General features: G+C 41.1%; 1 protein-coding gene across 10 annotated transcripts in view; it reads left to right on the forward strand.

Annotated features, from left to right (window-relative positions):
• sox6 (SRY-box transcription factor 6) overlaps nt 1–12,235 on the forward strand; it is a 615,141-nt gene extending 602,906 nt beyond the window's left edge. For 7 of the 10 annotated variants that reach the window (XM_080190145.1, XM_080190148.1, XM_080190144.1 and 4 more), the window contains 3 exons: nt 145–378; nt 9,032–9,248; nt 11,544–12,235. In XM_080190145.1, the coding sequence (XP_080046271.1) occupies nt 145–378; nt 9,032–9,248; nt 11,544–11,847 (755 nt within the window). In that variant the 3' untranslated portion in view covers nt 11,848–12,235. The remainder of the gene's footprint in view (nt 1–144; nt 379–9,031; nt 9,249–11,543) is intronic. The other 3 variants (XM_080190147.1, XM_080190152.1, XM_080190153.1) reach the window with 1 other exon arrangement.
• Nucleotides 12,236–14,089: the final 1,854 nt, after the last annotated feature.

The raw sequence follows: 14,089 nt of genomic DNA on the forward strand, positions 1-14,089 counted from the left end.
ATGCTACACTAGATTTCACTGCACAATAAACACGGCTCTCTGAGCCCATGCAAAGTGAAATCAATTTATCCTGTATGCTCTGCGCATGCTAAATAAAATTAATGTACTGTGTTGCTCTCTTTTCTTCCTGCTCCAATGTTTCAGGGAGTAAGGCAATGAATGGGTCTCCAGCTAAACTACAGCAGTATTATTGTTGGCCAACAGGAAGCACTACGGTGACGGAGGCACGGGTTTACAGAGAAACCAGGGGTCGCAGCAACAACGAGCCGCACATCAAACGACCAATGAATGCGTTCATGGTGTGGGCAAAGGACGAACGCAGGAAGATACTGCAGGCATTTCCAGACATGCATAATTCAAACATCAGCAAAATCTTGGGTGAGTAACCAAAGGAAATGTCTCAGACAACACAATGAATACTCTCTCAGAACTTCCTCTGACAGTATGGTACCCAACTTATATGAATCATTATTGTAACGCTGCATAACACCAGAGTCAGAAGCCTGAAGTAAGTCTGTATCAGAAGCAACTTTCAACGGTGCAATAACTAAATTAACGTAGCTAATAATAGATATTTAGAATTTTAAAACATATATTCCCATTATACACTTAGCAGTAATGACACGCGGTTGTTGATACTTTAAGGTAGATATCCATCCCACAATGGTGCAATTACTCTGAAAACCACACCATTTTTTTTAAATTGACAAGATGTTCTGTGGAGTTAGATCTACATGAGTTTTCTCAATTGTTTGTGATAGGATCTACTGAATCCTTGAAGTAACATGACAAAATCGACTTCAGTTCTTTGCGAAAAATATTTCTTTTTCTCTCTGGGTTAACATAATAAAACAGAAAATTAAAGATAAGAAGGCAATAGCAAGTGTAAAGGATGTAAACAGTCAAACGCAGTCTCTTTACAGCCTAGAAAAATGGTGCTTAATGAGTGCAATGTCATCAAGCTATATAAAATATTAGATGGTAGCATAAACCAGTTTATTTCTACAAATTAAGTCAAGGCAGAAGGAACAGAAGACATAAATAAGTTTAGGACAGATATCCGATTTATTTCATTTAAGCTATGATAAAGATTTTGAATATTCGAACAAATTATCTCTTCAAACAGCTGAAGAAAGTAGTGAAGAGTATTTCTTTAGCAACTTTGGAGCTACAGCGGGGGATTTTCTGGCCTCCCTGAGGCATGTTTCTCTTGGTGGGAGGTGGCATGTCATCCACTGCTGGTGGGAGCTTCTGGTCCCACCTCTGTCAATGGGATTTCCCATTGACTGTACACCACGCTTCCGGGAAACCCGCAGTAGGGATATGCCATCAGTGGGAAACATAAGCTGTTGTTGGCCTGAACAGCTGGAAAATTCTAGCCATAGTTTTTTTAGTACAGATAAAACGTACGTTTTGCTTTAAAATTTTAATAGTTTTAAAGATTTTTAGGTTAGGTTGATTTGCTATGGTAAATTACCCCTTAGTGTTCGGGAAGCCAGCAGCATAGGTACATGGGTTTACAGCAGGGATAGGGCCTGAGTCGGAATGTTGCCAGTGCAGACTTTATGGACTGAATGGCCACCTTCTGCACTGTAGTGATTCTATGATTCCCACCAGGCCTCGATTTTTGAGTCTGGGGGAATAAGCCTGCATAAGGCCTCAAGTAGGAATTTGGGGTCACCCCCATCACTCCCATCCTTTGCTGATCAGGAACCCCCCCCCCCACCCACCAAGGTCTGGCTCCCCCACTTGGTTCTCCCTCTCCCCAGCCTTTAGAAGACCACCCCGCCTATGTCCAGCTCTCCTCAGGATCTCGCTCACCTCCAGGAGCCAAGGGATTGGCATTGTGAATATTTTTCTTAGGTTCCGGCATACAAATGATCATGTTCACTCAGAGTGGAAAATATCTAGTGACCATGGGAAACCCAACACATTTTTAGATACTGGGATTATCCAGTCACACACAAAACAGGATCCATTCTGAATATTCATCCTGCAGAATCATGTATTGTAGGTTGCAGAGATGGACACCAACTAAAGCAGAAGGGCAGTACTGTGGGAAGTGTAGTCCAGTGTACTGTCCGCCTGACAAAGATGCAAGAATTGCCTGCGATTTAAAAATCCAAATTCTATGAGCCCTCTGGCAGATAAGTGGATCATCGCGGTGACGGGGATCAAAAGGCAGGGCTGTGAGGGCCAAGTAACATTGAAATCTGCCTAGCAAGCTGCTGTTCGGACATCAATGGCTTGGAATCTTTAAAATCTCTCAATGATTTAACATACAGCTTTTTTTTATTCCTCCACTTCAGCACCTTAATTTATGCTGTAATAAAATGAGCTATTCCTTTCAGAGAAGTGCTGATTGGTATTTGTACAACATTAATATGATTTAATCGAATACTGATTGATCATCACCCTTACCCTCACCCCACCCCTCCCTCAGTTGATATCAACAGAGGTTCGTGATTGCAATATCCATAAAGTGAAGAGTTAAGTATGACACCATAAATATCAATTTATACTATAATTATTAACATAAAATTAGCTCTTAATATTGAGTTGTTTCTATGATGAATGAGCGTTTTGCTTATTTAACTTCTAATAGTTACTGAACCATAATCCTTTCACCACTCCCGGGTTTGTTTCATTGATTGTAGGAGCCAGTTTATATAAGGAATAAATTTAGTTATAAATTCAAATCCCCCTATTTCTCTTGATATATTTCTGAATTCATGTTGGATTTGAAATATTTATTGGAAATACATGTCAATCCATTTTGGCCAATTAATTATTTATTATATGATCAAATGCTGTATCTCAATATTTATTAGGAATGCAATTTTGACACAAAATATGGGATCATACCACACGGGAAGGTTAACTCTTTCTGATCAGTTGTCAGTTACTTTAACATGCAGGTTATCTCTGATATGACTGCCTCAAAAAGGAATTCCCTTCTATTGAATAATAGATCTGTGCCTTGAAAAGATGGTGTAGAATGTTCAAATGTGAATTGCCTGATCAAATTATTCTGCTGTTTTAAAGTAGCATTTAATATCTTTTTAAAAAAAAATGAAAGGGAAGAAATCTTATACACTGACAACACATTAAGCTTTTGTTTGTTTGGATCCCATGATGGCATTTTAAGGTCTGATTTTTCTTGGGATTATAGATGTACAGAAGTAGGGATATATTAGGGATATGTAGAGATATGGGCAGCATGGTGGTTAGCATTGCTGCTTCACAGCGCCAGGGACCTGGGTTTGATTCCCAGCTTGGGTCACTGTCTGTGCAGAATTTGCATGTTCTCTCCGTGACAGCGTGGGTTTCCTCCGGGTGCTCCAGTTTCCTCCCACATTCTGAAAGATATGCTGGTTGGGGCATTGGCCATGCTAAATTCTCCCTCAGTGTACCCGAACAGGAGTGTGGCGACTCAAACATTTTCACAGTAACTTCATTACAGTGTTAATGTAAGCCTCCTTCTGACACTAATAAATATACTTTAACTTAAGTGGTTAAGAAGACCAGAAATGCCACTTTGCAATTTTATTCACAATTTTTAGAGTCCCGAATTCAAGCACAGCATCTGAAGAGCACTCATGTATATTTTTTAGAAGAGAATTAGATCAGAACATATTGCCACTATCAGCATTGATGAGCTAAGACTTTGATGCCATCCAGTGCAATAAGAAGATTGAAAAATACTTCACAAGCGGCAGGTATTGCTCCCCCTGCCTCATTTCATTTTTACTTGCAGAGCTTACAATACTGAATGGTCGGATACCATCTGTAAGGAGGGAAAAGAGCTGATGTTTCAAACATCAAACATCAGCTCTTTTCTCTCCTTACAGATGCTGCCAGACCTGCTGAGATTTTACAGCATTTCCTCTTTCACTTCAGATTCCAGCACCCGCAGTGATTTGCTTTTGTACTGAATGGTTTGGGCTGGGAGTTTTCCTGCTAAAAGCAGTACATACAGAAACGGGATAAGATTTCCTAAGAGGAGAATTAGAGTATTCACAACAGCTCCACCAACATCTAGAAGAAAGTGTTGGTTGAACACTTCGAGTTGTGGTTCACTATCAACAGATTTGCTGTGATGTAAAGTATTGTCCGTATTCCTGACACTACCTACAAACCCCAGAATAGTTGAGGATGGAATAATTTGACATTGTAGCTGATGTGTTTGGGGAAAAGGGAGAGCAAGTGATAAAAGTTGTGAGTAAGGCTAGTTTTTAAAACAAATCACCCCACACGCTGCTTCATGATAGCCATACATTTCATAAGGTTTTTATTTCAAACCTTTTTATATTTCTTATGCTCATGTAAGATGTCAATCCTGCTGAACAAAACACGTTTGGCACCCAATCTTGACCTCTAATGTTGCATTTAAAAGTTGGTTCAAACGTAGGTTGCTGAGTCTTACCTTTCTAAAGCCTCAGCCACGCTATTGTCTGATGAGAGTTACACTTGAATGGAAACAATTAATAAAAATATTGCACATTTAGCAACATAAGATTCGCACCTCCGTGAATGGAGTCCTGTGGCATGTATATTGTGATCCAAGCGTGAGTGTGAACTGACCTGTACGCTCCTTGACCACAATGAAATCCCCAGTCATCCAAAAGGAAAGCTTTTTCTGCTTCAGTTACATTAAGTGACGGCATTCACTTCTGCAGTTTCTCTGAACAGTGGGTTTTTAATGTTACAAGGGATGGTACCACGGTGCAAACAAAAGGGATTTCACGCATGTGCCAAGGAGTATTAGTATATGAATTTCAGAGCTCCAGTACAGTAAATATGCAGCCAGACACAAACGCTACTTTTGAGTGTGGAATATCACTTGTTGCTTAAACGTGTCATTTTTCTCTTGCGCGGCATTTTAAATGCCAAGTAATGAATGAACTCAGGATCATTTTTGGAGGTAGCATCTCTGTTTGCGTTTCAAGAGAATAGATTAATTTAAATCTGATTTGAATTAAAGTGAGTCTACTTTGTCAGTCTGTGTTCAAGGAGGTTAGCAGACGTACAGAACGGCATGTGCGGCAGGACAAGTGATGTTTTCAGCCCTTCTCTCCCTATCCTGAAGCAAAATATGCACCACCTAAAAGCTCAAATCGGGCTACTGAAAATGCAATCCAGATGTGTCAGGCAGGTCTGTGTTGTGCAGTGCTGACTGTTGAACTTACAATTGGTTATATAGGAAGCTATTGAAGGACCAAGCTCCCTTATTGGCAGTCATATTATTCACATCGAACAGTGCAGGTTCAAATTAAGGAAAGTGGATTTTTCCCGATGTTCTGTCTGGTAGAACATACAACGTGAAAGACACACATGATTTTGTATTCCGCAAGAAAGGAATACTTTTGACGCCAGCCTCATGCCTCATGGCTAGATTGCAAAGGTCTTTAAAAGGTGCGAGGAAACTGTGGCAGCCAAGGGGCAGAATTGTGGCACAGTGGTAAGCACTGCTACGCCAGGGACCCAGACTCGATTCCTGGCTTAGGGTCACTGTCTGTGCGGGGTGTACACATTCTCCCTGTGCCTGCACGAGTTTTCTCCGGGTGCTCCCACAGTCTGAAAGACGTGCTGGTTAGGTGCATTGATCATGCTAAATGCTCCCTCAGTGTACCCGAACAGGTGCCGGCATGTGACGACTTGGGGATTTTCATAGTAACTTCACTGCAGTGTCAATGTGAGCTAACTTGTGACACTAATAAATACATTTTTTAATGCGTACTCCAAAATAACTCAGAGAAGCTCCATTTGTACAAAATGCAATATGGTGAAGTGAATTAAAATGTAAGCAACAATCATTCCCATCTGATGGTGTGGTGAAGGAAGGCAACAAGATGATTAGGAGCAAAAATTCAAAATCAAATGCTCATTTGATTTGCCAGGGTGACCATTGTTAGTGTCTGTCAGTTTCAGATTGGACCAGACTTTTTTAAAAAATGTGTAACCAAGGGGTAATGGGAATGAATCCCTCAAGCTTGGAAAAAGTAGTATGAAAGGTGAAGTGAATTAGGAAGCAATGACAAGGTGACACCAAACTTTGGTTTTAAAAGCATGTGGATTGTAGGATGTAGGTAGATGCAGACAGGGTTAAATTCCTGCAAAGGAACTGCAGTGAGTTTCCACACAGTGAAACTTAAAGTTTATTTATTAGTGTCACAAGTAGGCTTACATTAGCACTGCAATTAAGTTTCTGTGAAAATCCCCTAGTCGCCATATTCCAGCGCCTGTTCGGGTACACTGGGGGAGAATGTAGCATGGCCAATGCACCTAAGCAGCATGTCTCTCGGATTGCGAGAGGAAACTGGAGCACCCAGAGGGAACCCACACTGACACAGAGGGAATGTGCAAACTCCACACAGTGACCCAAACCAGGAATCGAACCTGGTTCCCTGGCACTGTGAGGCACCGTGCCACCCATGTGAAGGTACACAGAAGAAGATAAGCGAGAATGATGTGGAGCTGATGGAGCTGACAGAGAGAGGTTGCGGTGATGTCAATCAATTTTAATTTCAGGGTTAAGATAAATTGGAGGATGGTGACTTAACATAGGTCAGCAAGGACACATTTGAGCATGTCAGGAAGAAAGTACAGTGTGGAGGTATGGCAGCAACTGGCAATCACTTCACTGATGAAAAAAATTCCCTTGTCTGAAATCCGAGATGGAAAGGTTGTGTGATTAAAGCATTTTGAAAGTCGCCAAATCCAATATGACCATAGGCCATTCTGCCCATTTTTCAGAGAGAGAGAGGGAGCTGACTGGTGATGATTTAACCTTGGATCACCACACCTCAGGTGAGAAGCAAGGTTGAGAAGGCAGGGCCTTCATGAATAATCTCAGCCAATACGGGAATCAAACTCATGCTGTTGGTATTGCTCTGCATCACAAACCAGCTGTTCAGCCAACCGAGCTAACCAGCCCAAATATTGCCAGTCTACTGAACTGCCAATCCAAAAAGATTTTGAGACCCCCTTCCAACTTGTTAGTGCTCTTGCGCATGGACAGGAATCATACAATGCTCCAAAACAAGTCTAAAGCACAATAATCATAAATAATGGAAGAAAAGACCCATGGTGCTTCCGAATGAGGCTGCTTCCATCTTTGGTATTCATTACAGAAAAATAAATCCTTACCACAACAATTGTTCCAGAGAATCTGTTTCTCGTTAAATGATTTGTTGATGTCCCATTTCCTCCACAACAAATCAATCTGTTAGAAATTAAGGCCCCTTCATTTAATATTTCTTCTACCATTTTCAAGCAAATGGGTCTACTTGCTTAATTACAAGATGAGGGGAAGCCTTCACTCATAGTTTTATGTTATGGATAGTGTTTTGAAGTAGTATATAAAATCCAGGACAGTTCTGCTGGCAACAGCAGTGTATCTGTCAGTTTTAAACTGCTGTGTAGATTGAGTGGCAACATCAGGCCTGCCTTAAAGCATTTCCCTGACCAAGACCTCGTCAACTGTTCTTAATTACAATCAGTATGTTTATAATCACTCCAGCTACTTTATTTCGGTAATATCCTGAAAAATAGGACAAAAGGCTAGATTTGTTGTATTTCATCTCTCCCCAAAATAAGAAAGTCTTCATTTCATTTAGATTGAATGAGTTAAGCATACTCGGAAGTTGTATTTTATTTTGTACGATGTTCACAGCCTGAGGAGGCTTTAATAATGAAACCTAATAATGATTGGAGAAAGTGTAGACACTGTATTGAAAAGTTCCTATCACAATGTTCCTATCACAGTGTTCCTATCGCTGCATCAGAGCATTTTAAATGTTCAAGACGAAGGAACTGCAGAGTCAGAATTACAACAAAAAGTTCCACATAGGTTTCCATTTTTCTTTTCTCTTTTGCTTGCTACTATGCTCTGCAACAAGTTGTCCCCAGGAGGATCGGTAGTGTATAGTAGGGTTAAGCCTTTACATCCTTACATTAATGCTTTCAACATTTTTCACTTGGCAGCCTCCTCAAAAAGGAAGACTTTAATGATAAAATGAAACATACAGTAGCGACTTAACCACTTCAGTTTAACTTCTATGTGCATTTTCTTTAAAATCAGGAACTTACAATGAAAGGGTGTCACCATCAATGCATTGAATGTTTGCTTTCAAAAAGTGCCTTTTAATCATTTGGAACTTGCAGAAAGAAAGAAGCCATTGTACTTATCTACCTGTTACTAAGGGAATAGAAATATTGTAAATGGTTAAGAGGCAGATTGTGTGTAGGGTTGCATATTGTGAGGATTGATTGAGCAGTTGCAGGACTTACGTACAGCACATATGCAAGTGCAGGATGACATTTGCTGGTTGAATAGTAATTTCAGTCAAATCAAGCTCTAATCCACAGTTAACACTGTTGAGAACAGGAGTTAGTGAGGAGTTACCAAATAGCTAAACAATGGCCCGGTGGATAAATGCACCAGATGGCATATCCCTGGCCTATGGAACATTCTCAAGGCACTGGCTTCAATGCTGCTTGTGGAAAGAGGAAGAAAATATCAACCAATTTGTTCCATCCTAATTACACTTGCTGGAGTGAATAACTGGAATTTTATTGGTACACCCGCCTCGGAATTTTACTGGCACACCCGCCCTGGAATCGGGGCAAGTGAGACTCACAGAATGGCATTCTCCGTTGGCCCTGAGCAGGATCTTATGAGCCTCGGGCAAGTGAGGCAGTAACATTCCACCATATGTCCATTTGGGTACTTAGTGAGGATAGTATCAAATTTGGTAGTAATGTGCCAGGTGGAAAGTAGCTTGCTGACATCAATGAGGAGGGTGACCATTTACCCGATGAAAGGATTGGCAGCACTTGCAACCATTCATTCTGACCAAGAATCTTTGCAATTTCTTCCTCGTGATTTTTAATCAGACTTAATTCAGAGTTAAAACGGGACACAATGCTTTTTGTGAACAGTGCCTTAGTTACAATGTTGCATTACCCAAGTTCTTGGATGGTGTACCCTGATGAGAGCAGCCTTTTGATCTTTGTTTTTCTTGCGCAGGATCTCGCTGGAAATCAATGTCCAACCAGGAGAAGCAGCCATATTATGAGGAGCAGGCCAGGCTCAGCAAGATGCATTTAGAGAAATACCCCAACTACAAGTACAAGCCCAGACCAAAGCGCACCTGTATTGTGGATGGCAAGAAACTGCGTATTGGTGAATATAAGCAGTTGATGAGAAACCGAAGACAAGAGATGCGACAGTTCTTCACTGTGGGGTAAGCATAAGCATCTTCTATCTGATTCTGAAAGGTTGTGTTGGAAAGAAATGTTTGTTTGAGCAAAGCGGCAAACACTGTACGCCCACCGCCTTTATCTATTCAAACCAGCAGTCCCTTCCCACACATTCCAGTGGTAAGTTGCTCAATGGCATGCGAATGAGACCTGGCATTTAAAATGCACCAAACCAGTAGAAACCCACTTTCAATTAATAGACCCCAGCCCCATTTACCTGTCTTTTAACATTTTTATTCACTTCTGTTTTTCAAATCATTCTGCAAAATTGTTCCCAACCTTTCTTGAATTTTCTCTTCAACAATTGTGTTATATCATAGAATATAGAATTCCAACAATGCAGAAATGCAGGCCATTTTGCCCATTGAGCACTGACAACAATCCCACACAGGCCCTATCCCCATCGCCCCGTGTTTATACCCTCCTAATCCCTCTGACATTAAGGGGCAATTTAGGATGGCCAATCCACCAAACCCATGCAGACACAGGGAGAACAAACAAACTCCACACAGACAGCTAACCAAGGTTGGAATAGACCTCAGGGTCCCTGGCACTGTGAGGCAGCAGTGCTAATCCATGGTGTCACTAATTGAATTAGTTGAACCTGTAAAAATATTCTTACCAATGAGCTTTGTACAATTTAACAATCTTAGCAGTGCATGATTTAGGTCATTGAGGTCATAACAGGCGCCTGCCCTGGCTCAAACCAACTTCAAAGCAGAATTGTGTCTTGTCATTCTGCATGAGATTCCCCAAGGATCTGAAGAAAAGGTGCTTCTTCTTTAAGAGGCTTCAGCTTTAACTGAAGAAATTCCAGCGTTAAGTTACCTCTGAGATTGAAGTGTCTTACTCTATGAAAGGTTAGGGACATTCAGATAGCTTCAAAGGAACTTTTCTGAAGATTGTTTTTTCAAGTTGTAAACAGAGCCATTCCCAGTGAAGCCCACTACAGATGCCCTGGAATGTGAGATATGTGGAAGATCTACCTACTGTCACCCGAGAGGTTCAGAATGTCAGCAAGAACTCCATCTCATATTCTGGGTCCCTTGGGTGGAATCAGGCCTCTCATAACCTGGGAACTTTAGGGACCAGCATTTTTAAAATTCATTCCATTGCGAGATCACACATTGGTGGAAATTCTGTTTGTTCTGGCAGTATGTTGTAAGAGATGAAATGGAGAAAATGGGCAGGAGTGCGGAGGATGATAGCTTGTTCGTAATTAATAATCTGTCAACTCCACAGAGCTTCCCTGACTGTCTATCAATGCTGACAGAACAAATCAAACAAGAACATATTACCAGTTTTATAGTAGGCTTAAGGCTGTCTAGCTGTGCAAGCAAACGTGTGAACACACGTACCAAGCTTAACAAATCTACCATGGCATGGTCATGGTCTGTTGGAAGATTTCCTGGCTTGGGCCATTGTCTGTGTGGAGTCTGCACATTCTCCCTATGTGGGTTCCTCCCACAGTCTGAAAGATGTTAGGTTGAGGTGTATTGGCCATGCTAAATTCTCCTTCAGTGTGCCTGAACAGGCACCAAAGCATGGCGACTAGGGGATTTTCACATAGCTTTGTTGCAGTGTTAATGTAAACCTACTTGTGACACTAATAAATAAACGTAAACTTCGGAAATTGTACCACTATTAGAGTGATCAAGATATGGAATTGACTCAGTTAGAGCAGTGGAGGCAATTATTCAAAAAAAGGAGGCAGCAAAGGGGACATGTAGGATGGAAATAACAAGGTGTGCAGAATGCCTTCCTCATTCTTAATGATTTTATGAACTTGTGAAGGTAATAATGTGGAAAGTGCAATGTTGGTCATTGGCAGGTGGAATGATAAGACTACAAACAGTCATAAAAAATGTTCATCAGTGTAGCTAACTGACTTGATGAAGTGTGATGTGGAGATGCCGATGTTGGACTGGGGTAAGCACAGTAAGAAGTTTCAGAACACCAGGTTAAAGTCCAACAGGTTTATTTGATAGTACAATCTTTCCGAGCGATGCCCAGGGACTCACCTGATGAAGGGACAGTGCTATCAAATAAACCTGTTGGACTTAAACTGATGTTGTGAGATTTCTTACTGCGCTTGATGAAGTGCCCCAGGCTTCTCCAGAGGAGGTAGCACTGTTCATTCATTATACTTACAGTACCACTGCCAGAGTTGCGAATGCTGTTAGGTAAATCAGGTAAATGAGTTGTGTTCTTCGCGTCTTTGAAAATAGCTTCTTTCATTGAAATCGGTTGCTAACAAACCAGTGTCCGTCTGTGCACAGGCAACAGCCTCAGATTCCAATCACCACAGCTGCAGGCGTCGTGTATCCCGGTGCTATCTCCATGGCAACCACAGCAGCATCGCCACAACTGACATCCGAGTGTTCCAGCGAATCCGGCAGTCCAGAGCCCAGCATCCCAGTCATCCAGAGCACTTACAGCATGAAGGGAGAAAGCGGCAACCTGGGCGTGAACGAAATGATGAACGGCGAGGACGAGATGGAAATGTACGAGGACTATGAAGACGATCAGAAATCGGACTATAGCAGTGACAATGAGAATCAGGAGGCCATCAGCGCCAACTGAACAGCAACTGCAATCAGACTGTTATTTTGAACAAAAACAAAAGTTATTGATGAGCCTGCATGTGTGGCTCCAACAGATTCATCAGCAATGGTCTTAAATGTTTCTTAATGTGTGAAGCATTCTGATTGTTTTTTTATTTTTACAAGTATCATGGACATTTTACATTACTGGCTACAGCCTGTAAACAAAAAAAACGTCAGGACTTGAAAGCTGTTGCTTAATATAGATTCACAGCTATCCGGCAGTCTTAAAAGGTTTTTTTTTCCTTTCTCTTTTTTGAGCTTGTTTTAAAATACTTCTTAGTTTTTGTTTTCTTAAGGGGTGGGGGGGGTTGTATTCTCACTCAGGTATGCTGCGCCAACCAGCAACTTGTGAATGTGTTTTTAATCTGAACTATTTAAAATAACTTAAATTTCATAGTTTTAAAAAGAAAAGTGGGGTGGGGGAGGGGTGGGGGGGGGGGTGCGGGGGTAGGGGGGGAAGAAAACCAAAACACAAAATGGCAGCACGTGTGCACGTTTAAGCACATCATGAAGCAGAACAACAAAGAGCTGAGCCCTGACTGGATTTCCCTTTTTTTAAAAAAAAATTCTTTATTTTTGAGTTGCGTATTGTACTGTTTGAATTAAAGTGCCAAACTCCTAATAACATTGCAATCTTAACACTCTGAAAAGTCTTACTTGGGAGACACTGCAAAAGTCTTAGACAATCGACTGTCATCTTAATGAGGAAACAAAAAAAGCATTATATAGCCACACTTACAAAATGGTTCTTTCCAGACAGCAGCGAAGTTACTCAGGAATATGGACGAAGGATATCTATTTGAGACAGAGGAGGAGCTTGCCAGAGTGCATGTGTCCAATCACTTCTTTTGGTGTGCCACAATAGGGTGTTCAACAGTTATTTGTCACTGCCCGCCAAGATGTCTTGCACTTGCCTCCTAAGCATGGTTTCCAGCCCTTTATCTCATTGTGTTGGTTTCCGTTGAGAGTATCTTAGTCATTCCAGAGATCCATGGGGCCAATAATCCAGGATTATTGAGTTTGAAAGAAAACGCGAGGGAAATTTATTTCTTAAAACTTGGGGGCAAATGAGAGACTGTAGGTTTCTGGGTGTTCTGTTCAGGTGGGCTACTTTTCACCAAACAGGCTGAATGTGTTGAACTTGTACAGGAATAACTCCATCAGTTTGAATTTGCCCCTTGTAATTGGCACTAAGTCTTTCACCCTTTCTCGCCCCCCTGTGCCCCCCATCCCCCAGAGTTAAGAAGGTTAGATAGGTTGATCTGATTTCAGTCTCCCAGGAATATTGTTGAGGTAACAGAGGGATAGAGAGAGAGGAGAGCTCGGTGTGTGTTGAGGGGTGGGGGGGGGGGGGGCCGTCAGTGTTTCATTTGATATATGTTCCAGCTGATCCTGGAGTCCTACCTGCTGTTCAATGGTGTTAAGTAAATGTACTTAAATGAAAATAAAATCCATTCCTCTGCACTGTCAACTTTCACCATGATGAACACAAGTGGGCTAGGGATGAGCAGGGAAGAAACTATTAATGACTTAACATTTTACTTAATTTCACAATGTCTTAATTCAGCTACTGCATTGCTGTGAAAACTACACGGTAAGGTCTTAAACTTAAATGAGATTTGGTGTGCAGGAAATAAGTGAGATACATCAAAGTTACAAACAGCACAGACGAACTTTAAAAACTATATGGTGCATCTCCATCAACCCACCCTGAGGATGCAAATCTTCCATTTTAAACACTTAATACGTGCTGCAAAATATAAATGACCATTATTAAATTTTAAAAGTATTACTGATGGGTAATTGGATTCAGGAGGATTTTTTCTTTGTTTTGAAGTCAGGGATAAAATGTAAACTATTGCTGAGGAGTGAGACATAATTCCGCTTATTATTCACCCCTCCCCCCCACCACCACCTCCAATAAATAATGAAACTCCATTACTTAATGTTGGACAAGTTTGATTAGACTGTGATAATATAGTTGGAATGTCACGCAATGAGAATAACTGATGAACACTCTGTTTTTTTTGCAATTTATTCAAGGTACTGACAAAAGTTATTTCATTCAGAAAACAAAAAGATTTGAACTTTATATCTGGCTTCAACTTGAGGAGGGAGGAGTGAGGGGATGGTCTCTATTTCACATAATTCTAATTTATAGAGGTTCTTATAATCTCTTGATAATAATCTGCTCCCCTCAACTGCTTTTATTTTAAAAT

Source organism: Carcharhinus amblyrhynchos, chromosome 6 (genome assembly GCF_965287045.1).
Source record: "Carcharhinus amblyrhynchos chromosome 6, sCarAmb.v2.hapA, whole genome shotgun sequence".
NCBI classification, from domain to species: Eukaryota; Metazoa; Chordata; class Chondrichthyes; order Carcharhiniformes; family Carcharhinidae; genus Carcharhinus; species Carcharhinus amblyrhynchos.